The sequence below is a fragment of the Cloeon dipterum genome, chromosome 4 (assembly GCF_949628265.1).
Source record: "Cloeon dipterum chromosome 4, ieCloDipt1.1, whole genome shotgun sequence".
In the NCBI taxonomy this organism is placed as follows: Eukaryota; Metazoa; Arthropoda; class Insecta; order Ephemeroptera; family Baetidae; genus Cloeon; species Cloeon dipterum.
In genome coordinates, this window is record NC_088789.1 from 25,310,995 (window position 1) to 25,336,501 (window position 25,507).

Consider the following 25,507-nt stretch of genomic DNA (forward strand, 5'->3'; position numbering starts at 1 on the left):
TTTCTTGAGCCCTTCAATAGACAAAAATTAAATGGTTCATCTAACACGCATTGGTTTTCTATTCCAAAATAATCGGTTTAAATACATTTAAAGATGGCATTTGAAATATTTTCACTAATCGCAAATTTTCTATAGCTAACAATGTTTTATATTCAAGAGGAAAATAAAGATGAAATGACTGAACAAGAGTTAGACTTTATCTCTTACAGTAAATTTGGGATTTCCTTTTGAAAATTATGGATATGTTAAATAAAAGAGACCAGATTTTGCTTGTAGTTTTCATCAGAAGGTAAAAAATATCAACGTTTTATTATAGAAACAAAGACAGAACACCTTAGTAGCCTGCACAATAATCCAGGTGCTCATTTATCATCTCCCGTTCAACCTTGACGTCACAAATCGGACACTTCACCGTGTCACTGACCACTTCTTGAACCTCTCCATCAAATGAGCCATCCAGGCTCTGGACACAACTGTCTGTGTGAGATTGTAGGGAATCATTTTCAATTTTTTCATTACAAATAGGGCAATGGACCATCTGAGACTCTTCCGTGTCTTCCTGAAAAGAATCGTGCAAATGCTGGACGCAATTGTCGATGTGAGACTTGAGCAAATCCGCAGGGTAATACGCAGAGCACAGCGGACACTGCTCCATGTTTGACTCGTCCTCTTCGTCATCACTCAGGACAATGACCTCCTCAGGTGGCTGCTTTTTCTTGTCATCGTCCTCAAAATTGAAAGTACGAAGGCACTGCTCGATGTGATCATTCATTTCAGCGGCGGGACACGGCTTTTCACATATGGGACAGTGGAGTTTCCCCGGTTTTTCCTCAATTTCAGTCTTCTGCTTCTTCAAGGGCTTTTGTTCTGGCTGGTTGAACCTGGCCAGAAACTTCTGTCTGTCCAACACAGCGTTTCCGGTCGAACCGGACGCTGAGCCAACAGTGTGGCCTTTCCCAATGAACGGAACGAAGGACGTGCTTGGTTGCGATTCTTCCATTGGACGCTCCTGGCTCCCTCTTCCAGACACGACCAGAGTTCCTCCTCCCCTGTTGGCGGTGGCCGTGCCTCCCATGCCCCTTCTGCCTCCCCGTCCAGCGTCGCTGAAGCCAGAAATGTTGCTGGAAGCCCCGATTCCAGAGCCGGAGACTGGTTTTGTGACTTTGTTGGTGTTGTTTGTTGATGCAGCCGGGCCCTTGACTGGATTTCCGTAATTTCTGATGTCACCTCGCCCTTTCCCTGGGGATTTTTTTAATTATATCTTATTTTAAAGGGGAAAATTATTTTAATTCACCATTAACTGCACTTGTAGAGGCTTTTGGGCCGCTGGATCGGCCATTGCTGTTTTTTGTTGGGCTCAAGTAAGGCCTAATATCACCTGCTTTGCTCACTGTATGATTAATATTAATTTTAAGAGAGACATTCATGTTTATTATTTGAAGGAAAGTAGAGAAAAATTCAATAGATAATTAAATTTTCTGCCATTGAACAGGTTCAGGAAAATCAAGGGGAGTCTAGAGTGTGCAGTTTTTGCAATTCTGAAGCTTAAAATCTGTTTTTGGCGTTGAAAATAGTTACAAAAGTTGATAGTTTTTGCCAATTTTTTAAATTGGGAGTTCTAGAAAACGAATGTGTTCTCTGCTCTTGAAATTTTCAAAAATGTTTATAGGTGTCTTGGAATTCTTTTGAGGGACTTTCCAGATTTTTCAAAGTTTTGGTTGTTAAAAAACTACAAAACACGCCTTAAATTTCCAGAAAGTTAGCCGTAAGGACCTTCAACCTTAAGCAGTAATGTGACCTTAAATAAGGTGTTTATTTGATTAGGCTTGACAAGAGGAATCAATTGCACACATTATTAAATTTGAATTGGGCCTCAAAAAGATGAGATATTGCATTCTCAAAATGTTGACCACAATATTTCATAAAAATTTAATTTAAATTTCCTGTAACGTAGACTCCCACTGTCATACATTTTTAGATATTGCTCTAAATGAGCCAACAATCTTGTTAAAACCTAAGTCTTTTCCTCTTAATTAATTTAATTTTCTAATTTTTCCAAAACATAATAAAAAAGACATAATATATATTATGTACCTGCTTTGTTTTTGTTCTCTCTTTTCGCCTTTCTATCAGCCTCGGCCTGCTTCTTCTTAGTGAACTCCTCAGGCTCTTGGATCTTGACGAATTTCCCTCCACAGCTTCTTTCGTGCATGCTCCACCAAGTGTCTGTGTGGCTAGGCGCCCTGTTCATCGAGCGACGCACAAATCCAAAGAATGGTTTGCGTTCCCTGCACACACCCAAACACCTCCAGACGTGCTGCTGGTACAGTTTCACTTCCGCATGAAAGCTGTGGTAAATCTAAACGACATGCGATAAATCTTTGACGTCATTTTTTCTAATTGAAAGGACATTACGGTGATATTGCAGCCGCATAGATTGTTAATCCTGTACATGTGCTTCTGGAATTCCGGGCCGTGTCCATCTCTGTCTCGGTTGTTTGCAGTGACAAAGAGATAGGCGTGGATCATTTCATGCTTTACGAATATTTTTCAGATAAATATATAATAAATAAATAAAAAACACCCACCAAAAGGGTCTCAACCAGATCTTTTCTCGGTCTCAATTTGAGCAAAGGGGCGCTGAGACTGATGGAACAGAGTCCTCCTCTTCCCTCATATCTGCACAGTCCAGCACAACTGAAAAAAATTATTTATTTGGACACTTAGCTATGAACAAACAAAAATAGTGTTACAGTGTCATCCGAGGGCTCCATTTTAGAGCAACTCCGTCGAGTTTGCCCCAAAAGTATTTCTTGTTGTACTCAATGAATAAGGCGTGGATGTCTGGACAGGGATCCACGAGTTCCCACTCCTGGGACACAATCGATGAGGACGACATGCTTTCTGTAAATTTTATAATATAGTTTTAAAATTAATAAAAATATTAATGTAGAATAACGCTGCATAGAATTCCAAGAATGTAGTACGCAAAAAAATAACATTCTGGGAAATAGAACAAAAATATCAGACGCACAAAATATACGCAGACAAAGAAAATCGTGATTCCAGCAATTTAAGACTCAAGTTTTTTTTAAATAATTTAAAAATATATGTTATGGAAAAATTACACTTTTTGCCGCGAGTTACAGTTTTCACCACCCATTATTATGTACTTTTTAATGGGATTCGGGATTCTCAACTAATTCGTTATTATCATACATTTTTTCTATTCCTGAACGTTTTTTCGTTTTTGTTTAACCGCCACAAACCATTTGCCCAGCTTCTAGGTGTGATACTTTGTCATCCGCCGTTGTCAGCCGTAAAGTTGTCCGATTTTTTAATCCGTGTCAAACGCAGAAAATAGCGTCCAGTTTAAATTTAAAAGTGAAAGGTGTGACTGTGAGACATTTCAGTCAGACAAACTTCAAAGGTTAAAATGACTGTTTTGAATTCTTTGGGGGGCGTGGCACCAGATACCATGTGGAGCGATCGTGTGTTTTGGTTCTGTCGTGGCCGGCGTGTTACGCTGTGAGTTGAGCTTGAGCAGCTGAAAATCTTTAATTTGTTTTAAAATATTTTTATCACGCACTGCATTATTCAAAAAATTAGGTTTGTGCTTTAAGATAGACTGTAGATTAGGATGTTTTTTTTTAAATTTTCACATTGACAAGTTTTTTGTATGTATTACATATTTTGCTCCGTGGATTTTGTTTTGAATACACTGTACACTGTAAAAATCAAAATCCAACCCTTTTGTTGAAGGTTGCTGGGAAAAGGCACTGCCACAGGGACATTATGTAATTAGAGAAAATTTTTAGAACTAAAAATTCAATTAAGGAAAATAGAGACCAGGACTTTTCACCTTATCAATTATTGTTGAGGTCAAATAATTATTGGTTTCTAAATTATTTGATTATAGTACGTAGCAAAGACAACAATAATAAACGAACGACCATGGGATCCAGATCCTAGATCTTATTTCGTATCCTGATTTCTACTATCCTTTTAAATTCGATCATCTACTATGATTCTAGCTAAAATTTCAAACAATTTTCAATTATTGTTACCCTCGTTGCCCTGAATCAATCCATTAGAGAAATTTATTACTTTCGTCATGACAATGCCTTAAAAAATTAAAAAAAAAACTCCTTAAATTTGAGAATTATATTTAAATAACACTTTATTGTACTTAACCTGAAACACTCTAAATAAGATAAAGTAATACCGGGGGATTATTTTGCTAAATTACGAGTACAATTTCATTTTGTAAAAAATTGTTATTGAATTTTAGGGTTGATGCTCCGCTTTCCAAGAATATTCCACCGTCTTCTGCACACTTCACAGGCGAGACAGAAGCTCCTGAAGATGACGTCTTACCCTGACGCTTACTTTCGATTCAAGGATGGCTGTGAAACATTCGACTTTTGCTTCTACTTCGAGAACGCGTCTCTGAAGGTGTCCCGCAACTTCAACTTCAGCCGCCGCGTGACGGAGACGGTGGCCGAGTTCCAGGGCCGCGTGCAGGCCAACCTGGACAAGACGCTGGCTAAAAAGAAGAAGAAGAAGAAGGGCAAGGACGAGGAGGCGGAGGACCCGTGTGTCAAGGTCGAATTTAAGGTTGACGGCGAGAGCGCAGACAACGACGCCAACTGCAAGGAACTGCTGTCCAGCTCCAAAATGACGATGCACATCCTCGACTCCAGTTACAAAATCGTGGTAAACGCGCCGGTGGTGACGTCGATGGCCCTACCAGAGTGCATGCTGGCCGGCTTTCCAGTCTACCCGTCGAAACTGGAGGTTGAATTCGCCGAGAGGAAGGACTGCCATTTCACGTGGTTTCGCTCGGCCAAGCCAGTGCAGCAGGACAAAGTCTGTGACTCCGTCAAGTTCGAGGAGGTCGCCTCTGGATTCAGCTACACGCCTTCTGCAGAAGACGTCGGCTATGCTATTAAGCTCAGGTGTGAGCCTGTTCGTGGACACCTCAAGGGGCCGGCCCTCGAGTTTGTGTCCAAGGGCATTGTCTCGGCTGGCCCGGGACACTGCCCCTTCCACACCAGACACAGCTTCACTCAGGATTTCCTCAGCGGACCTAAGTGAGTGTTTTTCTATTTTAAACATTACACTTCGGTTTTTAGGAATTAAACCAAATAATCCAAATAGGGTCGCAAAAATACGAATTTTGTAGTTAAAAAAAGACACGGCATTAATTGCTCTGGTTTTTGTTTGGTTATTTTTCCAAATTTTGAAAATCATGGATATTTTATAAAACTTTTTTACTCTTCAGAGGACAATTTTCCATTTGTTTTCATTTTTGTTGCATAAAAATACTTTTTAAACGAAATACTACTTTTTGCGGGTTTCAAAGAACAGGCTCAGATCGGAACAGCAAAGTTAATCTTACCCTCAATTTTAAACCCTAATGTGACGAAGATTGCTTTCGCCAAAGTCATTTTGGATTGTTTTTTGGTCGTAACAATAAATTATAGCTTTTTTAATTTTGCCATTTGTTATCAAAGTTTTTCAACGCCATACCCTATCTCTTGTCAAATTTGCTTCAAATAGTAAATTCAATCGCATTTTTTAATTTATCTGATTTTTTTTTTTGGTTTCCGCTTAAAGACATGACTGCGGAACTTAAAATGAAAAAAAACTTGTCTTAGGTAGATTGAAAAATCAATCCTTCATTGAATGAAAATATAATTCGGTGATCTTTAATTTAATTTCTAATTGAACCCCGACTGATTTTATTAAATTATTTCTAACAAGACCAAATGTCTACCAAAATGTTCTGAGAGCGCCTTTTTTCATTTTTAAAATTTTAGTATCGTAATAATATCGTAAAATTAATGTTCGCGTTAAAAATGAAGGTGTTAAAAGGGAGTAAAATTTTTAAATACCCAAAACAACTGTTACATTATTATTTTTTAGTAATCTCTTGACTAAAAATTTAGAAATGCTTTGAGACCAGTGTAGCTGTATAATTATAAAAATATCCCATTTTGAGATTATTTGAGTCTTCTGTAAATTTTAATTTTAAGTATGTATTAATATCCAATTTTTGTTTAATTTTCCAGCTTCAGAATAATGAGCTACAACATTCTGGCCGACTGCTACGCCGACTCCGACTACTCTCGGGAAGTGCTCTTCCCCTACTGCCCGCCGTACGCATTGGCTATCGACTATCGGAAGCAGTTGCTGGCCAAGGAGATCTCCGGCTACAAATCCGACCTGATATTTTTGCAGGAGGTAGACTGCAAGGTCTTTGACGTCGATCTGGAACCCTTACTGTCCAATATGGGATATTCCGGCTTGTTTAGCAAAAAAGGCGGGCAAATTAGCGAAGGAATTGCTTCATTTTATTACAATAAAACATTCAAGTAAGGAAAATACATGTTGGTGTGCTCATCAATCCTAAATATGTATTTATTTTCAGGCTTGAGCACCAAGAATATATTACCTTGAGCAATGAAATAAATGAAAATCCGCTGTTTGAATCGATTCGGAATGCCGTGCATAAAAACGAAGCCCTCAAATCTCGGATACTCGACCGAGGCTCAATTCTTCAGGTTGGCAGAGTCCAAAATAACAATTAATAAATTAAAACTAATAGATTTTAAATTTCAGGTTCTAGTTCTGCGTCACAATGTAACGAATCACATTTTCGTCATCGGCACGACACATCTTTATTTCCATCCTGACGCAGACCACGTGAGGCTGTTGCAGGCCGCCACATGTCTCACCTACTTGCAGCGTAAACGAGAGGAATATTTAAATTCGGTCAGAATTCACGCGAGATTGTTGCAAAGAAGACTTTTTAATCGATATGTCGTTGCAGGGGAACAAGTGCTCTCTTATTCTTTGCGGCGACTTTAACAGCACGCCGCCTTTTGGTGTCTACAAACTGATGACTGAAGGTTCCATTCCCAAAGATTACCCTGACTGGAAGAGCAGTAAGTCCATTGCTTTCTCTAACGGCTAATTGTAATCCATACTCAAAGAAACTTGTCATATTTAGGCGTTAAATCGACAGAAATTACGGAAATTAGTTGCTAACTGGTGGTGAATGAGTTGCACCTATTAGTTTTAAAATAACCACATTGAAATCACTTTTAAATCTGAATTAAAAAATTGATTAACATGAATTAATTACCCAATTAACCGGGTTATGATGAGGCAGAGTGGTAGCGATGCTTGCGTTTCTACCAGTTATCAAAATGTTAAAAAAAAAACAAAATCTGTAAAAATGCATTCAATACCTTTAATTGCTGTCGGATTTTAAATGCAGTCGTTGGCTGTTTTCTTTTTAAGAGACAGCCTGTAACAAACTCTAAAATGGACTTATTTTGTCAACTTAAATATTAAAAAAGACCCAATAATTGATTTGCAACATTGACAATTTCTGAACAAATTTTTTAGTTAAATAATTTTCTAAAAAGTTTAAGCAAGTTTTTAAATAGTAATCTTTTGCAAAATTATAAATAATAATTTTGAATTAACAAAATTATAAATAATAATTTTGAATTAACAAAATTATAAATAATAATTTTGACCAATGAACAAAGTTATAGCATCAGGATAGTCGGATATTTTTTAAAGAAATAACTTTAGACAGACAGATTTTATGGGTAGTTAAAATTTTTATGGGAATTTTGAGAAACTGCCCCCATTTTTACGAAATTATCAGAAATTCTAAAGCTTGTAAAGCGGCTTACCCAAGGTAGCCAAAAAATCGCAATTTTAGAAATCCAATGATTTTTCAATCTTTGAAAACACTACTTAACCTTATTCCTCGTCAATTTATTACAAATTTCTACAACCTATTTTAGTTCAGATGAATTAATCTCCGTTCGTGAGTTTTCAAATTTGAACAGATATTTTAAATAAAAATTGTTACACTAGAACTGAAATTCTCAGTCCTTTGTTGGAACACAACTGCAGGAATGCAATCTTCCCATAAAAATCTGTTTTAATGTTTTAAACAAAATAAACTCGTTTTAAAATAACAATATTTATCCTCTTTCAGACGAGAGTGAGGCTGTCGAAGACCTGGAGCTGAGCCACCCGATGAAAATATCAAGCGCGTGCGGCTGTCCGAAATTCACAAACTACACTGTGGGATTCGCCGACTGCCTCGACTACATCTTCTACCAGAACGACCACCTGCGGGTGACACAAGTGGTGCCGCTGCCGAGCGAGGAGGAGCTGCGGCAGTACGACGCGATTCCGAGTGTGGTCCAGCCGTCGGACCACGTCGCTTTAGTCGCCGATTTGCAAATAATAACACTCAACTGAGTCCGATTTTGGATTACTTTCATTTTTTTTCTCTCTCTTTCTTGCCAATACAAAAATAGGAATGTTACGACAAAATGGCGACGGACCTGCGGGAGATAGCGCAGCTGACGTTGTCCAGCGATGCCCAGCGTTTCTGCGCCGAGATCTGGCTGTTGACGAGCCCACCGACCACCCGGTCCTCCGCGATGCGGCTCATCGCCTCCAGCTTCTGCGCCCGCGACCGGCTCAGCGGCTCGGCTGGGAAGGCGAGTTCGTTGGCCTCGGCCAGCGTTCGTAAATCGAAGTAGTACTTGGCGTAAACACTGGAGGGCACGTTGATGTTGAACTGCAGCATTTCTAAAAACTGACGCTCCAGCTCGTTCCTGTCCATAGATTTCCGTCAGCTTTGGAGAGGAGGGATTTTTATTTCTATACTCACATGTTTTCAACAGTAATGTCCTTCAATATTTGGCAATAGTCCACGTTCCACACGGCTTGATCATCCCACACTTTGGATGCGAGTAAAATAGCACCCAGGACTATCCTCTTCCACGAGCCAGGAGTTATGTCAATCTCGGCATATGTTAGCAACCTGAGGATCAAATTGGGCAGCATAAATAAATAAATCTTAAGTGAAAAATTCGTTTAAAGTGAGACTCAGTTTGAGTTTTGGACATCAACGTGGAGTAAGGCCGGTAAAGGTGATTAAAAATACGCTAGTCCATTGCAAATTTGGCTTAATAATAAATTTTGACTCTGAAATTTTTGTCATTTGATGAAATTTTGTCTTATTTTATATATAGAACATACAATAAATTTATTAAAACTTTTGGAACTTTTGTCATTTTTTTAATTAATACAGGGACCATTTAATTTAGTTTTAAGTTGATTTAAATTTAAGAGTTATGATGTAGAGGTTAAAAATTAAACGCGTAATACAAAATAAAATCAGACAGAAAATGAGGAAAAGGGGAAAGTAGCTGAACTTTAATTTGACCTGAAATACCATAATTTATTTAATTTGAAGTCCATTGCTCCATGACGCGTACCAGAAAGAAAACAATTAACAATATCATTCATTCACTTTGTGTGATCCAAAGGAACAGAATAATGAAAAATTTGTCAAAAAAAATCCCATAGAGCACAAGCTAAATGACTCACAAAAAAGAAAGCTGATAGTCATCTAAAAATCCAAAGATCATCAGTTGACCTTTACAGACAAGCGGGAAATCCACTAGAGGAGCAAAAATAAAAATGTTGCCACATTCTGAGGAAGAAACCCGAAATCCCAACTTTTGAATGACACGAAACTTACCTTTCCAAGTACACTAGCGTGATAATGGCACACTCTGCTGTTAGTTGTGCGGCATTGAACAGGGTCCTGACAAACTTGTAAATTTGCCTGTGTTCGGGATTATGCCTGTCATAATCTTCTGGAACACTATCCTTCTGAAAGCAAACGGGGAGCTGACATAGGAAACGCCCTTAAGGTGCGAGAAAACGGGCCTACCGTCAAAGGATGGAGCTTCTCATCAAAAATATCGAGGTGTTTGTTGGAGGTCCTGTTTTTAATGTGGAAGTAAATGGCAAGGGCGACGCACTTGACGGTGCTTTTGAGGTTCGGTTGAGAGACTGTACTGTCATCCAGGAATATCGTAGAACAAGACGAGCTCTTCTTCATGGGCCGAGATTCAAACAACTGTGCAAATGAAACGCAAGAGTTAGCACACAAATGTGACGGCCGCTGATAACCTTTTGATTTCTTACGTGATTCTGGCTCTTTTTCCTGACTAGACCATCTAGAACGAAAAGGAGAAAGCGGCTAATTAAAATTTCAGGAGGATTTAAATGCGTGTGTCGTACTCTGGATGGAGGCCTTGGAGCGCTCCATGAAAATCGTGCCGGCCTTCGGGTGTGATGAAGGGTCCGTGTCCCAGTCTTCAGGTTCGCGCTCGCTGATGTGTTGAAGGTTGCCGACACTTTCTTCGTGGTTGGAAGCTAGCTCGTCGAAACCTCGCCGACCGCCTGTCTGGCCTGCGGCCGCCGCCCCCTCCTTGCGGGTCACCTGGGGGCTGGCGTAGACGCAGCAGCTGTGTTTGTTGCCCATGGTCTCAACTCATCGCCTGGTTCGCCCTCAGACTACCTTCGCTACTGTTTACTCTGATAGCGAGCGCAGAACCGAGTCTTACATTCGTGTGAGGAAGGGTAAATATTTAAGGAGATGACACAAACCACCACCTACTGCATTTCAGTGGCCATTTAGTCAGTTGTACCAACGTTTCTACTGCACTGGACTCGGTACTTTCACTCTCCAGCGGCCTTGAATTTCTATTTTAAGGAATATTTGCTGATAAACGAAATTTCGGGGGAGTTCCCTGACTGAAAATCATCGTTCCATCAGTTTTGGACAGTGAATCCAGCATTAATTATTTAATTTTTAATCAGGACGTAGCTAAACAATTAATGCCCAAGGTCTTACCCTGTTACGTTGGCACGTGCCCTGGTCGACGACTTTTGCTACCATTTTTTCGAAAGGATACGACCATTGTGACGTCAGAATAATGGCGGCATAGCCTACTCTCTGCCTCGCTAAACCTTATTTTGATTTTTGCCGCTCTTTTCCATTTCCTTTGCCCCTGTATGTTTATCATTGCTCCCGTTTTCGGCCAATCGTAACATTTCGTCAGGGGGAGAGGGATAATCACGCACGCTCGACGACATCAACCAGAAAGTTCTTCGATCGCAATTTTCTTTCTTTCCAACACAACACAAGCATGGCGGAGGACTTCGAAATGGACCTGGACTTGGATGTCATCGAAGTTCCCATCGTGGAACCCGAAGTCGACAGGGAAGAGTGAGTATTTTACACTGATTCGTATTTTTAAGCATTGCTTCTTCGAGTTTTCTTGATCAATGCACGGATCCTTCTGAAATGATCGAAATGTCGGCTGCATTTTCAGGCAGGGCGAGAGTGAGAGGTTAGCTGGCAATGAGAAATTCAAGATTAGGGACTACAGAGGCGCACTTGCCTGCTACACCAGGGCTGTTGGTGAGTGTTGAAATGCGCCTAATATGCGTCTCAAACTATACGACGTTGTGCCGCAGACTGGTGTCCCAAAAATGTGAACTATCTTGGAAATAGATCAGCCTGCTTGCTGATGCTCAGCGACTTCACAGGTGCGTTGGCTGATGCAAGAAAAACAGTCGAGATGGATCCAACATATATGAAGGTGAGTTTATTATTATATGATAAGTTAATTATAAATTGTTTTCAATTGAATTTTGTGACGTGATATCAGGGCTACAGCCGGATTGCCAAATGCTGCATCAATTTGGGGGATATCGCAACCGCGGAAAACTACATTCAGAGGGCTTTGGAGATCGAGCCAGACAACCAGTCATTTAACCCTGAAAAGGGCAACATCGAAACTGTCAAGTACCATCTCGCAGAAGCACAGCGGGCCCTGGATAAAGAGGATTACCGAAAGGTACGAGTTAATCTCACTAAATTCCTCAGGAATTATTAATTAATCATAATATTCCAGGTTGTCTATTGCATGGACCGGTGCATTGCCGTCTCCTGTGCCTGCTCTCACTTCCGGCTCTTAAAGGCCGAGTCCTTGGCCTTCCTTGGCAGGTTCCAAGAGGGCGAAGAGCTGGCCAACAACGTGCTGGCCAAGGACAAAAGCAGTATAGAGGCCATCTACGTGCGTGGCCTGTGCCTCTACTTCCAGGACAACCTTGACAAGGCGCTTACCTACTTCCAAACGGTGCTGCGTCTCGCACCTGACTTCGAAAAAGCAAAGGTGGCCTATAAAAAGGCCAAGCTGACCCGCCAATTGAAGGACGAGGGGAACCAGCTCTACAACAGCGGAAAACTGGTCGAGGCTGCGGAAAAGTACACTTGCGCCCTCGAGGTTGACGCTCTTAACTGCGTGACCAACTCAAAATTGTTTTGCAACCGCGCTGCTGTGTCTGCTAAGCTGAACCAATACCAGGAGGTGATTGACGACTGCAACAGAGCTCTCAAACTGGACCCACAGTACCAAAAGGCGCTGCTCAGGTGAGATGAGTTCTGAAATTTTCTCCACTTTCTTAAATAATAATTGCATTGCATGAACAATTTGAGTTGTTTATAGTTCCAAAATTAATTTTAAATATTTTCAAGGAAGTTTAAGCTCTGCTTGCCAGCTTAAAGCCCTAAAAAACAATGAAAACTTACTAAATCTTTTTGAGATTGTTATGAAATTTTGGAAAAAGGTTATGGGTAGAATTTTCTTGTTTTAAACTTTCCTGTTACAGGCATTAAAATTGCATTAAAGTTTGCTGCAGTTAAATTCAATCCTATGATAAATTACATAATATCCTATAATATTTACTGTCAAATTGTTTATTTAATTGTGAAATACCATGTTTCACCAATATTGTAACACAATAATATTTTGAAAATACTTTAAATATTGCTCCAGTTAGTTAAGAAACTGTCCTAACTGTTGTAGAGATTGCCGGAAATTCACCAGTTGCATAAACCCTAAGTGTTCGAAGCCGCCAACAGATGGCGCCACCGTAGACTTTCGGTTTTAAGGCACTTCCGCTGCGATTTCAGACTCAATCTAGCTACTGTTCATTCTTCAATTAATTTGCTAATTTTTGACGTGCTGAAAACCAAAATCGGTTCAGCCAATCGCCGTAGAATCGTGAAAAACTATTTTTTGAAATAAAAAATCTTTTCCAACGTTTCTACGGCGAATGGCTGAACCGATTTTGGTTTTCAGCACGTCAAAAATTAGCAAATTAATTTAAAAAAGCAAAATAGCTAGATTGAGTCTGAAATCGCAGCGGAAATGCCTTAAACCCGCTTAAAACAAAATTTTTTAAGAAAATCTGTGGTTGCGCCATCTGTTGGCGGCTTCAATAACTAAGGGTTTATGTAACTGGTCAATTGACAAAATAAAAAATTATTGCAAATAAATTTTGCTTTGCGCTCACATTAAACCAAATTGTGGCGTAATTACTTTAAATTTTTCCAGAATATTTCGTTGCAACATTTTTTTTAGATTTGCAAATTGATTTAATCTCTCTTCGACTTACATAAAGTGTTAATTAACACCGTACTAATGGACAATGGTCACCTAATAATTATTCTTTCAAATGAATTTAAAATAAACCGCTAAATTTAAAATGTAACAGATTTACTAATCGTTGAAAAGTAGGATTCCTGTTTTTAAAAAATGGCTGCAATGAACATCCTTTGTTTGTCAAATGTTGAAAAATGTTAAGCATTAAATGTTTTTAGTTTTAAAGTGTACTTTATTATGGTTATTCAGGGCTATTTCGCCCCATATATTGCCATATCCAGACAAAATATTCAGTTTGAACATAATTGTTTATAAGCGTGCAAGGTTAACGTCACCTCGGCGAGCGTTCGCTGCCGCCAAAAATATGAGTAGTGAAAAAGAAACACTGTGTTGGAATTGCTTTGCGGGCAAACAACAGAGACATATTGCGTCTACATTAATGTGCGTGCTAAGCAGTTAGTGGAGCGATGGGTGCCGGGTTTCCAAATAAAACATGAGAGCAAGAAGACTACATATAGCAGCAGAAAAACGCTCTGTGGCTATAAAATTTCAAAAACATTTTTGCAGACAGTTATGGTGTGAAACGCTCAGGCAAATGAGTTATTTACACAACATTTTCCTCACATTAATTTTCCGCCCTTTTGCCAAACCTGTACAAGTTAGTAACTTTCTCATTTTAGTAGGGTAAACTATTCAATTGCCAATCAGCACTCTTAACAAAATTTAAACCATCTGATTCCAGGCGAGCGATCGCTTACTCAGAGTTGAAGAACTACGAAGAGGCTGTGAAAGACTACGAAGCCCTTTACAAAATGAACCGCAGCAGGGAAAACAAAAAGATGTGGAACGATGCGAAACTGGAGCTGAAAAAGTCAAAGAGGAAAGACTACTACAAAATCCTGGGCCTGTCGAAGAACGCGTCGGACGATGACATCAAGAAGGCGTACAAGAAGAAGGCCTTAGAGCACCACCCAGATCGCCACGCGAACACCAGCGACGTTGAGAAAAAGGAGCACGAGCGCTTGTTCAAGGACGTGGGCGAGGCGTACGCTGTTCTCATGGACGCTAAGAAGCGCGGCCGATACGACAGCGGCCACGACCTGGACGACGAGTTCGATGGACACGGCTTCAACCCGATGGACGCCGCAAACCTGTTCAGCCAGTTTGACGGCAACGACATGGGCTTCAACTTCCAGTCGCACGGCTTCCCATCCAACTTCTCATTCCACTTTGGTTGATCTCTGTTTGGAACTGCTCTCCATCATGGTGTGTTGTTGTAAGAGGATTGTAAATGACTTAAACCAGAGGTGGTTATGGCTCTCAACAGAAGAGTGACTCTTTAAGTAGCTTTCGCTGTCTGTCGAGAGTCGTGTGAATGAACTGTTGCTGTTTTGTGTAAATATCCAGCGGATCACAAACGAACATTGTTCTAATTAAAAATTCACAATTTATCTATGAATTTCTGTGCGTGTTTTATTACGAGGTTAAAATTGGAATGAAGGGAAAAAACCAAAAATCAGGAAAGGCGACTTTTTAAGTCTTATAAAATCTATAACAGTGAGGCAAAAATTCTCTCATAAGGTTAGAGAAGATATTTCTGAAGTATTCACAACGCTATTGAATTCGTCCGGTATTTCTAAATTCTTAGGTGTGGAAAAATTCGAAAAATTGCAATTTTCGCCACCCCTACTTGTATTATGTGATTCTCATAAGAACTGGCGAGGTATAACCCGGCAGAGACCGTGAATTTACGATAAATTACTGCTCAATCACAACTTTTTAACATGTAAGAAGAATTTCCAGGAACCAGCCGCTTAATTGCGAATAAAATATTTGGAAACAAATTATTTCAACCTATGTTATGTAACAAGGGATTGTAGATGTAGGAGGATGTGTGCAGTAGAGTTGGCAACACTGCTAGTCGCGCCTTGCATGTTTACGTTCATCAGCCTGCTCACCCTGCTGTCTCCCGCAAAAATTCTGCCTGTACTCAGAGCGTCATTTTGAATTTTGCAGTTCCTCGGTTACTCGCCTAAATCGAATTTAAAAGTCTGTTGAAAAACCTGCTGAAGTGAATTAACATGGAGAAGGACACCAAAAATCGGGTAAGCAGCTTAATGTCAATTTTTTCGTCTGGTTTATTTGACATGTTAGCATCTCCGTTGTAGTTTGTTTCTTTTTAAGCGGATCTTAATGGTATGTTAATTTGTGTTTCCAACTAACTAAACCTGTTTGTGGTTTGTTTATTTCTTTAGAAGTCCATCGACGATAAAAACAAAGTCAGCATAGAATGGAAGAAGAAAGTCAAGTCGGAATACATGCGTTTGCGGCAAATCAAACGTCACAAAAGAGCAGACGAGATCAAAGTCGCGTGGAATGAAAACAGAAAACGGATGGCAGGTATGTCATAATTTATGCATATTCCTGCCTGGAAAAACTAACCTTTGGCAAGGTTTATTTTCCGGCGAGAGAACTTCATAAAAATGAAAATATAGTTTTTTACATTCATTTAGGGAAAATCATAAATATGACAATGTTGTTTACTTCCCGCTAAATATGTACATAAGAATCCATGAATCAAGAATAAATTGATAGAACAATTTTAAAATATATTTTCAGGTGAAATCAGTTATTTTTTCAAACATTTCATATTCATTTAATATATTTAATTGTGTAATATAATTTAGAAACGCTGCAAGAGGAGGAAAAGCATTGGCAGGAGCGAAAGGTGTTGTGGCACTGCTCGAGCGAGCCGCCGCTGCACCACTCTGTGATGAAGAAGGCCGAGATCACGACGTCAGACGGCGAACCACAGTCCAAGCCGATCCGCATGATCAACGCGGTCACCCCAATTCCAACCATGTATACGTGGGCGCCAATCCAGCAGAATTTCATGGTCGAGGATGAGACAGTGCTGCACAACATTCCGTACATGGGCGACGAGATCCTCGAGCAGGACGGCGCCTTCATCGAGGAATTGATTAAAAACTATGATGGAAAGGTGCACGGCGACGAGAGCTCCGGATTCATAGATGATGAGCTCTTTGTCGAATTGGTCGATGCTCTCCTCGCCGCGCCTGTTGAAGACCCGAAAAAGGATCCCAAGTCCAAGACAGAAAAGGCGCCAGACCCGTTCATTGGCATTTTTCAAGCTATTTCCGCCGTTTTCCCTGACAAAGGATCACCAGAGGAATTAAAAGACAAGTGCGTTGTAATTTCTTTTAATTTTCAAACAAAAATTATTTCTGGTTCCGCAAAGCACAAGAGATTTTTGTTGCGGAGAGCTCATTTTGTTCCTAACGTGCACAAGTCAAAGCTTTGTGTTTGCGTTGCGGCAAGGTCATTTAAAAGTTGATATAAATTCTTAAAAATCACGAAGTTTTGCTTTTTAAATTTTAAAATTTATTTAAATTAGTTATCAACGTAGATTCAAGTAAAATAAATTACCTAAAAAATTTACATTGATTTTTGCCTCATGAAGGATATAAAATTGTGATTTATAAAATGTGTATATAATTTGGAAATATTCCATTTTTTCAGGTATTTTGAGCTAACGGACAGGAGCCACCTGTCGACGCTCCCTCCTGAGTGCACGCCGAACATCGACGGGCCAAAGGCGCAGTCGGTCCCACGAGAACAGACCATGCATTCATTCCACACATTGTTCTGCAGGAGGTGCTTCAAATATGACTGCTTCTTGCACAGTATGTTTGCCTGAAATTATTTCCCTTCTTCATTTGGTGCTAATGTTGGGTATTTAAGGGCTTCAGGCATCTCACCCAGGACCAAGCTCTCAAAAGAGGAAAGGACCAGACTTGAAGCCGTTTGCGGAGCCTTGTGGGACTAGTTGCTACATGAATTTGGTAATTGAAAAAATTAATTTTTCCCTTAACACTCCCTCTAATATTTTATTTTCATTTTAAAAGGACGGAATGAAAGAAAAATTAGTGGCAGAAAAGGCAAACGAAGAAGCCGAGGAGAAGGAAAAGAACGAGAAAGAAAAGGAGAAGGAAAAAGAGAAGCAGGAGCAAGAAAAAGCAGCAAACGGCGAGGAGAAGGACGACAAAATGAAGCCAAGCAAGGTGCGCAAACACGGCTCTCTGGACTCCGGGAATGAGGCCAGCTCTGAGGACAGCAACGACAGCATGAAGACGAAGGAGCTGAAGCGGTGCAACAGCAAGACGGAGGCCGGCAAGGAGCAGCCAAGCAGCAACAGCTCGTGCTTCTCGCTGATCGGCTCGGTGGCGCCGGAGGACCACATCGAATGGACCGGCGCCGACCAGAGCCTGTTCCGCGCGCTGCAGAAGGTGTTCCTCAACAACTTCTGCGCCATCGCGCAGACCATGATCACCAAGACGTGCCTGCAAGTGTACGAGTTCGCGCAGAAGGAGGCCGCAGACATTCCGTCCGAGGAGTCGCTCAAGGACCACACGCCCCCAAGGAAGAAGAAGAAGAAGCACCGCCTCTGGTCCATGCACTGCCGCAAAATCCAGCTCAAGAAGGACTCAAGCTCCAACCACGTGTACAACTTTGTGCCGTGCGACCACCCCAACCAGCCGTGTGACCAGAACTGCCCCTGCGTCGGTGCACAGAACTTCTGCGAGAAGTTCTGCCAGTGCAGCTCCGACTGTAATTATTATTACAAACCTTTTTTACTTTCTTTTTGCGTCTAAACCACCTTTTAATCTTAAAAAATGCAGGGTTGCATTTGATTACCACCCGTATTTTTTCACCACTGCTCTTTAACGGTTTTACCACTCAATTTTTACCAATTTCGTGCGCAAGAACTGCAAGAAATGAATTTATTCCATTTTTCTTCTGCATAAATCTAAAATTTCCTCTGCTGTGCAGATATTTTCTTTTAAATTGCCATTTTACTGCCTCAATTTCTCCAACAATTTATCTCTAACAATTTTTCAAGTAGAAGTTAATTATGCTAATAATTAGTAATTCATTGAAAAATAAGGTGAAAAAATTGCCTGCAAGAAACTGGCAAAAATTGAAAAAATGCAATTCACCACTACACTGCATTTTTTTAAAATGCGGGTTTTTTGCAACCCTGAAAAAATGTCAGACGGCCAAATTGCATGCAGTGTTTTTCCTCAAGTTCTTTGCAAATTTGGAAAATGTTAGCTCTTTTAGGCGCGACAATTTGTATTTTTTGTTTCTTTTTGGCGCTTATTAATTTGAACATTTTCCTACAGTGCAGATTTTGTTGATTTTTGCAATTGTAATGTTACAAATTTGGACAATTTGAGCAGCTTCTATATAAATATTATTGCTAGTTTAAAATCAATGCAAAAGGCAAGTAATTTTTTTTATTTATTTTTTGCGCTGAACTTAAAGAAAACTTTTTTTGCCTATATGAAGAAAAATTATTTCGCTTTGTTACAAAATTTCCTACTGGGGAAAAATCGTTTAATTTTTTAGTGCGAATCCCGCACAACTATATTTATTAATTTATTACTTTTGGTGCCTGATTTTTCTCTTTGCTGCTATTTTGCTTTATTTTACTCTTAATAATAATCTTAATGTTGTATGTTTTGTAGAAGTTTGCTCATATTGGTGCAAAATATTTTGTCTTTAAATTGAACAGCTAAACTAGAAATGTCAATTTGATTTTTTGCAGGCCAAAACCGCTTCCCCGGTTGCCGTTGCAAGGCTCAGTGCAACACAAAGCAGTGTCCTTGCTACCTTGCCGTCAGGGAATGCGACCCTGACCTGTGCCAAATGTGTGGCGCCGACCAGTTTGACACGACCAAGATCACCTGCCGCAACGTCAGTGTCCAACGAGGCCAGCGTAAGTTTCAATTATTTATTTTTGGCAATTAAAAATACATATTTGTTTGGAGGCTAGTTGAAAATCCAGTTAATTTAATAAACATTCGTTTTTGCAGACAAACATTTGCTCATGGCTCCGTCGGACGTTGCCGGCTGGGGAATTTTCTTGAAGGAGAGCGCGCAGAAGAACGAGTTCATCTCTGAATACTGCGGCGAGATCATCTCGCAGGACGAAGCCGACCGGAGGGGCAAAGTCTACGACAAGTACATGTGCAGCTTTTTGTTCAACCTTAACAACGATTTTGTGGTGGACGCCACACGCAAGGGCAACAAAATTCGATTCGCCAACCACTCGATCAACCCCAACTGCTACGCCAAAGTGATGATGGTCAACGGCGACCACCGCATTGGCATATTCGCTAAGAGGGCCATTCTCCCTGGGGAAGAACTGTTCTTTGACTACAGGTGAATAATTCGGCTTTTTTAATCGATTTTTGCTTAATGCTAATTTTTTAACAGATATGGACCAACTGAGCAGCTGAAATTTGTCGGGATCGAGCGTGAAATGGAATTTTTGTAGATGCATTGACGAAAAATTTGTTAGGGCTTTATGCCAATTTTTCTCAAATGTGTAGAATCGAAGAATTCATTGTTAATGTGTAATTTAGAATAATGGAAGCGTAGTTCTCATTTTCAATAAATCACAACCTTGGCTTACAAGATAAAGTTGTCAGAAAGTGTTTGTTTAGTTCCATAATGTTTATCTTGCGGTTGGCACTGGGACCGAAAAATCTTGGTTCCTGCTGTGAGCTAGTGAAAGTGACGAAAACCAGAACCGGGCAGTGGATTTTTGACGCGTTTTTAGTCCAAAATATTTAGGCTATTCAATAAATAAATATTCCTTTTTCTGCACCTTTTGAGAACAATCCACACGGATTATTTGAGGTTTCATATAGCAAATTTTGCTAAATTCTTTAAGTATCACCATTTTTAAGTTTCAATTTTTGAATTTTTATGCTACATAACAAGTTTGGACCAATCCCTCTACAAAATCTGCTATTTTTAATAAAAATTGAAATTTTTAACCCTCATTGTATCAAGAAAAAAGTGAGAAATTCATGTTTTGTCTGACCTTGGATATTAATTTTTTATGTCAGGTAAATATTTAGATTTTGTGTATGTACACTACTTAAATTAGTTCAGAAGATCTTTTAATTAGAAATAAACTGATAATATATATTATGCCTAAAAAGACATTACGGAAATCTAGCATATTTATTCTTCTTTTCCCACGCAAAATTAATGTAAATAAAAGAGCCTAAAGATGAAACTAAAATTTTCGTTTCCAGAATATGAAGAATCCCAGACTTTAAAACATGAGAATATTTTTGGGCCAAAAAATTCCCATAAATCAGTATTTTAGAACGAATTTCTTTTGGTATTAGACATTTTTACTATTTTTAGACCCTTTTGATGGTTTTGACTAACTGTAAGTGTGGTTAAAACAGCTTTAAAATTAAGTGACCATCGGTTGGTCCCGTGACGATTGGAAAATCAGATAAAAGCCGATCGTCTAAAATTAAAAGCCCAAATAAGTAAAACATCAAAAATTTCCTTCAGCGCGCGTGACTAGTTCGGTTGGCCTGCCTGTCTCTGCCATGTTGAAAAGAGGGCTGGGTCCGGTGAGAAAAGGATTGGATCGATAATATTTTGATATTTTGGGTTGTCCGGTTAGAAAGTACTATAATATAATAGTAGAATGTTTTGAAGAGGATCGATTTTTCAGTCAGATCGAAGCAGCCGTAGAAAGAAAAGTCGATATTCGAGCGCCCGTCGCTGGCCCCACTGCACCTGTCAAAATTCTTTCCTGTCTGGACAAATTGTAGAAATGAGTACATTAATCTCCAAGGCTGAGAAGGAAAAGCAAAAGCTGATCCAGGACAAGTGTCAGTCGATTTTAAACGACCTACTCAAAGATGAGGACAATAAATATTGCGAGGACTGCGATGCGAAAGGTTAGTGTCGAAACTTTTTTCATTTACACCCCTTTTAAGATGTGAATTTTTCTCCCAAGGTCCCCGCTGGGCATCCTGGAATCTGGGGATTTTCCTCTGTATACGATGTGCCGGGATACACCGCAATTTGGGAGTGCATATCAGTAAAGTGAGATCTGTGAACCTAGACACTTGGACACCAGAACAAGTTGTGGTATGTTGAAACACTTAAAAATGTATCAATCTATCTCTGTATGTGTTATTGGAAAAGCATTACATCATAATAGTTTGTGTATCTGTTCAAGATTAAAATTAAATTGATGTTATTTGTATAATAAATGAAAATGTTGTCTCATTTCCCCAGAGTCTGCAGCAAATGGGCAACAGCCGGGCGAGGGCCGTTTACGAAGCCAACCTGCCCGACAACTTCAGAAGGCCCCAGCACGACTCGTCGCTGGAGTCGTTTATCAGGGCAAAGTACGAGCAGAAAAAGTACATCGCGAAGGAATGGGTGCCGCCGCCGCTGCCCAAAGTCAACTGGGACAAAGAGATAGAGGAGAGTCGCAAAAAGAGGGACAAGAGGAGTGTGACTTCTGCGCCAAAGGTCGCGGCCCTGCCCACCCTGGATGTGTCCAGGAGCCCCAAGCCCATCCGTGCCCCTACCGAACAAAAATCTGATCTGCCAGCCGCGGCGTCAGTTTCTGTCCCGAACACAACCGCAAAGACCTCAGCATCAGTAGATCTCCTTGGCCTTGGTGAGTTCACAAAAACAAGGAAAAAATTTTACAAGAAAGAAAATCAACCAGGAAAATTAGAAATAATTTACTTGCCATAGTATTGAAATGAAAAGTTTCAAATAAAATTGTTAATTTTGATAATTTATAAATTTGGCAAATATATTAGCTCTTAAAATTAATATTTCAATTATTTAAAATTAAATTTAAATTAACAAATTAAATTAGTTTATGTCTATTATTAAACTTGGGAAGTAGGGATAATATTTATGAACTTTTTTTTAAGTTCTGATTCGGAGTATAGAATTATGGCGTCTTTAAATAGTCTACAACCATTTTTTTAACAAAACTTAATAAATTAGTTAATTTATATAATATCAAATGCAGACTAGTATTAACAATATGCGTCCATTACTTGCTCTCTAGTGGAAGTTTTCTGATTCCCAAAAACAAAAATTCGATTTTGAATTTTTTAATTTTATATTATCATGTTTTATTTTACTATTTAGAATGTAAACAAGAAGGAAAAACCATTTTTTGATTAATTTTAATTTCCTCCGAATGTTTAAAATGAAAACCAACCACAATTTCCCCTGCATACAATTGTTTTGCAAATAAAAGCACTGAGAAATAAAAAAACATTTCCCCATTTTTCCAATATCTATAATCCACTGACGTTGCTTGCATAGACGCGCCATCGTCAGAGGGCAACGACATCTTCTCCAGCTTCCTGAGCGCGCCTCCAATCTCGAGCGTCGCGTCCTCAGTCGCCGAGGGTCCTGCGGATGTTGGCAAGAGGACAGAGGAGGAGGACAGCTTCTTCAACCAATCCACAGTTGACAAGAAGCCGCTGACCAAAGATTCCATTATGGCCTTGTACGCTCAGAGCGCCCCGGCTGTGCAACAACCTCAGTTTCCTGGAATGAGTAATATATTTTATTTAAAAATAATCCAATCAATAAATATTAACTTGCCTAAAATTGATAATTTTGATCATCCTTTCAGTGCCAGGATTCCAGATGCCTCCTCAGCAGCCGCAGTTCGGTCCTATGATGGGTCAGATGAATCCTAGATTCGGCAACAACCCCTTCTTCAACCCCGCGATGGCCCCCGCGGGATTCCAGCAACAGGTATTGTTCTCCAATTTAATTCTGAATTTATATTCTTATTATATATCACAGCAGGTTCGGCCGCAGCAATCCAATCAACAAGACCTTTTTGATTTTTCATCGCAGCAGGTTTATTTTATTTGAATTTATTTTATTACAAAAATATATTGAGCTTTTTAAATGGCACAAGATTGCTTTGTTACGTCTGGTGTGGATTTTATTCAAAGTTAATCGAGTAAATTTAGACTCAATTGAAGCATACTTACATATATAAAAAGATACAGCTAAATTTTTAATATCCAATAATCGAAAATTTCTGCTAAAACCAACTTCAGTGGCACCCTATTAACCCATTTTACAAAAAACGGTAAAAATTGTCATTTAAAGGTTTTATTCCTAAATTAAAAAAATGGCCAGACGAAATGCAGCATCTTGTATTATCTTGAAAAATTGCTTGTCATCATTACACTAACACTGGAAACATTTTCAGCCGCCGCTGTCGCAGCAGATGGGCCAGCTGAACCTAGGCAATCCTCAGCAGCAGCCGCAGCCGGCGATTAACATGGGCCCCTTCGGATCGGCGGCAGGTGGTGCGACTTTGTCCACAAACTTGTGGCAGTGACTTTGTTACGATTCGTATTTACATTCCGAAATACACATTATAATTGTTTTAAGCTTTCATGTCAATCGGTGCGTTTTTATATTCTCCTCCTCTTCGGCGGCGGCACCGGCGTCGAAGACCGAGAGCTGTTGGTCGACACGGCCGGACTGGTCGCCTTGCTATCCGTGCTGCTGGCTATGGAGCCGCGAGTCGGCCGCTTCGTCCCCGCCACGGTTGTCGACAAACTTCTTCTCGCTGGAATTCACGACAGGAAAATAATTAATTGGTGTTTGAGGAATTCATGTGGGATAAACCCCCATTAACAAATTAAATCGAAATATATAACTAAAAATTTTATGTGAGGAAGAAAAAGTGATTTTTATAAAAAATAAAAATTCTACAGTTATGAATAAACAAAGGATATTTAGTTCGTTTTTATGATTAAATTGTTATCAAAGATTAAAAGAGAATTTGAGATTTTATTTTAAATCCAAATTTTACCGCTAATTTTTCAAAATATTTAAGTAACAGAGCCAGTCGATTGTCAATCCCTCTGGCGTTTTAATGAACCTTTAAAATAAGGTCGAAAGTTTTATACTAACTAAAGAGCGCATAAATATTTTGCTGCCTCTTTATTTAAATTTTAACTTTCGGAAAAGTCCGTGAAAATATTTATAAATTACTTGGTATGGGAGATTCATCCTTAGTAGGTTTAACCCCGCTACTCCTCGTCTCCTTTGATCTCGACGGCTGAGATTTGACTTCGGGGGTGCCAAGGTTTTTCAGTTCCCGCGGCTCTCGCTTCTCCTTCACTGCCACCTCTGATTTCTTGGCCGAATCCCTCGTCTTGGGGGTGCTCACTGCCTTGCCTTTGGCGCCCTTGGCTGTTTCCACAACTGCAGCTTGCGGTTGGGGGGTTTTAACTACGGCTTTTGCCTGCGTTTTTGGAGAGTCTCTCGTCGTTTTGATCACTTCCTTTCTGACGATAACGACTGCTTCTTTGGACAGTTGGTCTCTTTTCAGCGCCTCCTTGGTCACCTTGCTTTTGGCCTTCTTTTCCACCGGTGCCGACTGCTCTTTCAACTGCTGCAACGCTGCGAAATCACTCGGCAGGCAGAATTCTTCCTCGTTGAACTCGCTAGGGGGTTCCATGTCATCCTGCAGGTTGAGGCAATGAAAAAGCCGGTAATTACAAAATATAATAAAATTACCAAACTGATCAAATTGTAAAGCGTTTCCAGGTGCTTCCAAATCGACTCAGAATTGATCGGTTTGTCCAATTTGGAGGCCAACCATTCCACGATGAGGGCCATTTTAAAATTCTTGATGAGTCCTGCCACAGGTTTTTAAATATATTTCTAAGGAAATAAAAATGCTGTGATTTGTTACCAACTGGCCTGAACATAATGATTGCTTTCATCAGGCAGAGCTCGTTGCTGTGAACGTCCCATTTGATTTCTTTGGCGTCGTCCCTGTTTTCCTTGTTCTTGGACATTTTTTCACTGCTCTATCCTGTTGTCCAATTTACCGGGTTTCTGATCTGGAGCTGGACGCTATTTAAGCGGCTCACCGGGCTCACTGTGCAAGACCTTCAGGCGGTTCACTAAAAAATTCGGAGGAGTTGGAATGGACTCCATGCTTTTTTCCCGGCAACGGGCACAAAAGCAGAGAGTGGAATCCAATATGGCGTAATTTGCTGTACTTTTAATCCTAACTTTGATCAAAACAATCAGCTCACCAACCTTATAATTGGCTACTTGTAGCATTTTTTAATGTATATTTTTGTATGTTGAACAATCTTTGATTTTTAAATCAATTAATTTATAACAAATAAAAGGCTTACTGAATTTAAAATAAATTAAATCATGGTTTAAATTGAAGATTCAAGAAAAGGTTATAAAAGATAGGTTGGCAGCAGTGTGAAGTGAAAAATTTTGAG

The 25,507-nt window shown here is 39.8% G+C and overlaps 7 protein-coding genes across 12 annotated transcripts; 4 read left to right on the forward strand and 3 right to left on the reverse strand.

The window, feature by feature from the left end:
* Positions 1–264: 264 nt before the first annotated feature.
* On the reverse strand, positions 265–3,431 carry mh (maternal haploid). 2 transcript variants are annotated; one of them, XM_065490899.1, is made up of 7 exons: positions 3,270–3,431; positions 2,754–2,904; positions 2,589–2,697; positions 2,416–2,535; positions 2,098–2,359; positions 1,295–1,390; positions 265–1,239 (listed from the first exon to the last, which is right to left on the reverse strand). In XM_065490899.1, the coding sequence occupies exons 2-7, from the start codon at positions 2,897–2,899 to the stop codon at positions 335–337; spliced, it is 1,638 nt and encodes a 545-aa protein (XP_065346971.1). In that variant the 5' UTR covers positions 2,900–2,904; positions 3,270–3,431; the 3' UTR covers positions 265–334. The 2 variants fall into 2 exon arrangements, with proteins under 2 accessions (XP_065346971.1, XP_065346970.1); XM_065490898.1 differs by having other exon boundaries at positions 2,095–2,359; positions 3,270–3,430.
* Positions 3,432–3,491: 60 nt separating this feature from the next.
* LOC135944130 (2',5'-phosphodiesterase 12) lies at positions 3,492–9,101 on the forward strand. 2 transcript variants are annotated; one of them, XM_065490897.1, is made up of 7 exons: positions 3,492–3,528; positions 4,292–5,093; positions 6,075–6,377; positions 6,434–6,566; positions 6,625–6,777; positions 6,836–6,950; positions 8,024–9,101. In XM_065490897.1, exons 2-7 carry the CDS (start codon positions 4,297–4,299, stop codon positions 8,290–8,292), a joined length of 1,770 nt encoding a protein of 589 aa, XP_065346969.1. In that variant the 5' UTR covers positions 3,492–3,528; positions 4,292–4,296; the 3' UTR covers positions 8,293–9,101. The 2 variants fall into 2 exon arrangements, with proteins under 2 accessions (XP_065346969.1, XP_065346967.1); XM_065490895.1 differs by having other exon boundaries at positions 3,517–3,609.
* CycY (cyclin Y) lies at positions 8,294–10,551 on the reverse strand. 2 transcript variants are annotated; one of them, XM_065490903.1, is made up of 6 exons: positions 10,135–10,551; positions 10,039–10,070; positions 9,782–9,970; positions 9,587–9,717; positions 8,711–8,863; positions 8,294–8,654 (listed from the first exon to the last, which is right to left on the reverse strand). In XM_065490903.1, exons 1-6 carry the CDS (start codon positions 10,376–10,378, stop codon positions 8,357–8,359), a joined length of 1,047 nt encoding a protein of 348 aa, XP_065346975.1. In that variant the 5' UTR covers positions 10,379–10,551; the 3' UTR covers positions 8,294–8,356. The 2 variants fall into 2 exon arrangements, with proteins under 2 accessions (XP_065346975.1, XP_065346974.1); XM_065490902.1 differs by having other exon boundaries at positions 9,587–9,720; positions 10,135–10,550.
* A 413-nt stretch (positions 10,552–10,964) lies between these two features.
* On the forward strand, positions 10,965–14,808 carry LOC135944133 (dnaJ homolog subfamily C member 7-like). Its single transcript, XM_065490900.1, has 6 exons — positions 10,965–11,125; positions 11,232–11,320; positions 11,377–11,501; positions 11,571–11,759; positions 11,817–12,334; positions 14,092–14,808. Exons 1-6 carry the CDS (start codon positions 11,046–11,048, stop codon positions 14,585–14,587), a joined length of 1,497 nt encoding a protein of 498 aa, XP_065346972.1. The 5' UTR covers positions 10,965–11,045; the 3' UTR covers positions 14,588–14,808.
* Positions 14,809–15,314: 506 nt separating this feature from the next.
* E(z) (histone-lysine N-methyltransferase E(z)) lies at positions 15,315–19,856 on the forward strand. The gene is made up of 9 exons (XM_065489328.1): positions 15,315–15,454; positions 15,605–15,749; positions 16,037–16,553; positions 16,890–17,053; positions 17,112–17,212; positions 17,276–17,978; positions 18,979–19,149; positions 19,247–19,595; positions 19,650–19,856. The coding sequence occupies exons 1-9, from the start codon at positions 15,431–15,433 to the stop codon at positions 19,708–19,710; spliced, it is 2,235 nt and encodes a 744-aa protein (XP_065345400.1). The 5' UTR covers positions 15,315–15,430; the 3' UTR covers positions 19,711–19,856.
* Positions 19,857–20,828: 972 nt separating this feature from the next.
* Positions 20,829–23,654, forward strand: LOC135942865 (stromal membrane-associated protein 1). 3 transcript variants are annotated; one of them, XM_065489203.1, is made up of 7 exons: positions 20,829–21,145; positions 21,205–21,338; positions 21,489–21,879; positions 22,548–22,784; positions 22,864–22,988; positions 23,043–23,096; positions 23,458–23,654. In XM_065489203.1, exons 1-7 carry the CDS (start codon positions 21,019–21,021, stop codon positions 23,587–23,589), a joined length of 1,200 nt encoding a protein of 399 aa, XP_065345275.1. In that variant the 5' UTR covers positions 20,829–21,018; the 3' UTR covers positions 23,590–23,654. The 3 variants fall into 3 exon arrangements, with proteins under 3 accessions (XP_065345275.1, XP_065345276.1, XP_065345274.1); XM_065489202.1 differs by having other exon boundaries at positions 20,831–21,145; positions 23,040–23,096; XM_065489204.1 differs by lacking the exon at positions 23,043–23,096.
* Positions 23,372–25,161, reverse strand: MrgBP (MRG/MORF4L binding protein). The gene is made up of 4 exons (XM_065489205.1): positions 24,958–25,161; positions 24,780–24,901; positions 24,252–24,726; positions 23,372–23,823 (listed from the first exon to the last, which is right to left on the reverse strand). The coding sequence occupies exons 1-4, from the start codon at positions 25,061–25,063 to the stop codon at positions 23,666–23,668; spliced, it is 861 nt and encodes a 286-aa protein (XP_065345277.1). The 5' UTR covers positions 25,064–25,161; the 3' UTR covers positions 23,372–23,665.
* Between the last annotated feature and the right edge of the window lie 346 nt (positions 25,162–25,507).

Bases quoted from the DNA above. Each gene is read 5' to 3' on its own strand.
- mh (XM_065490898.1), bottom strand. From the start codon at position 2,899: ATGTCGTCCTCATCGATTGTGTCCCAGGAGTGGGAACTCGTGGATCCC. The intron at 2,360-2,415 runs GTAATGTCCTTT...CATGTCGTTTAG, and splicing joins TATGCGGCTGCAATATCACC to ATTTACCACAGCTTTCATGC. The intron at 1,391-2,094 runs GTACATAATATA...TTAATCATACAG, and splicing joins AGAGAACAAAAACAAAGCAG to TGAGCAAAGCAGGTGATATT.
- MrgBP (XM_065489205.1), bottom strand. From the start codon at position 25,063: ATGTCCAAGAACAAGGAAAACAGGGACGACGCCAAAGAAATCAAATGG. The intron at 24,902-24,957 runs GTAACAAATCAC...AACCTGTGGCAG, and splicing joins CATTATGTTCAGGCCAGTTG to GACTCATCAAGAATTTTAAA. The intron at 24,727-24,779 runs GTAATTTTATTA...CTCAACCTGCAG, and splicing joins TTTACAATTTGATCAGTTTG to GATGACATGGAACCCCCTAG.
- LOC135944130 (XM_065490897.1), top strand. From the start codon at position 4,297: ATGCTCCGCTTTCCAAGAATATTCCACCGTCTTCTGCACACTTCACAG. The intron at 6,778-6,835 runs GTCAGAATTCAC...ATGTCGTTGCAG, and splicing joins GAGAGGAATATTTAAATTCG to GGGAACAAGTGCTCTCTTAT. The intron at 6,951-8,023 runs GTAAGTCCATTG...ATCCTCTTTCAG, and splicing joins TTACCCTGACTGGAAGAGCA to ACGAGAGTGAGGCTGTCGAA.
- LOC135942865 (XM_065489202.1), top strand. From the start codon at position 21,019: ATGAGTACATTAATCTCCAAGGCTGAGAAGGAAAAGCAAAAGCTGATC. The intron at 21,146-21,204 runs GTTAGTGTCGAA...TTTTCTCCCAAG, and splicing joins CGAGGACTGCGATGCGAAAG to GTCCCCGCTGGGCATCCTGG. The intron at 23,097-23,457 runs GTTTATTTTATT...AAACATTTTCAG, and splicing joins TTGATTTTTCATCGCAGCAG to CCGCCGCTGTCGCAGCAGAT.
- CycY (XM_065490902.1), bottom strand. From the start codon at position 10,378: ATGGGCAACAAACACAGCTGCTGCGTCTACGCCAGCCCCCAGGTGACC. The intron at 9,721-9,781 runs GTAGGCCCGTTT...GTTTGCTTTCAG, and splicing joins AGAAGCTCCATCCTTTGACG to AAGGATAGTGTTCCAGAAGA. The intron at 8,864-9,586 runs GTAAGTTTCGTG...TTTGATCCTCAG, and splicing joins ACGCTAGTGTACTTGGAAAG to GTTGCTAACATATGCCGAGA.
- LOC135944133 (XM_065490900.1), top strand. From the start codon at position 11,046: ATGGCGGAGGACTTCGAAATGGACCTGGACTTGGATGTCATCGAAGTT. The intron at 11,760-11,816 runs GTACGAGTTAAT...ATAATATTCCAG, and splicing joins ATAAAGAGGATTACCGAAAG to GTTGTCTATTGCATGGACCG. The intron at 12,335-14,091 runs GTGAGATGAGTT...ATCTGATTCCAG, and splicing joins TACCAAAAGGCGCTGCTCAG to GCGAGCGATCGCTTACTCAG.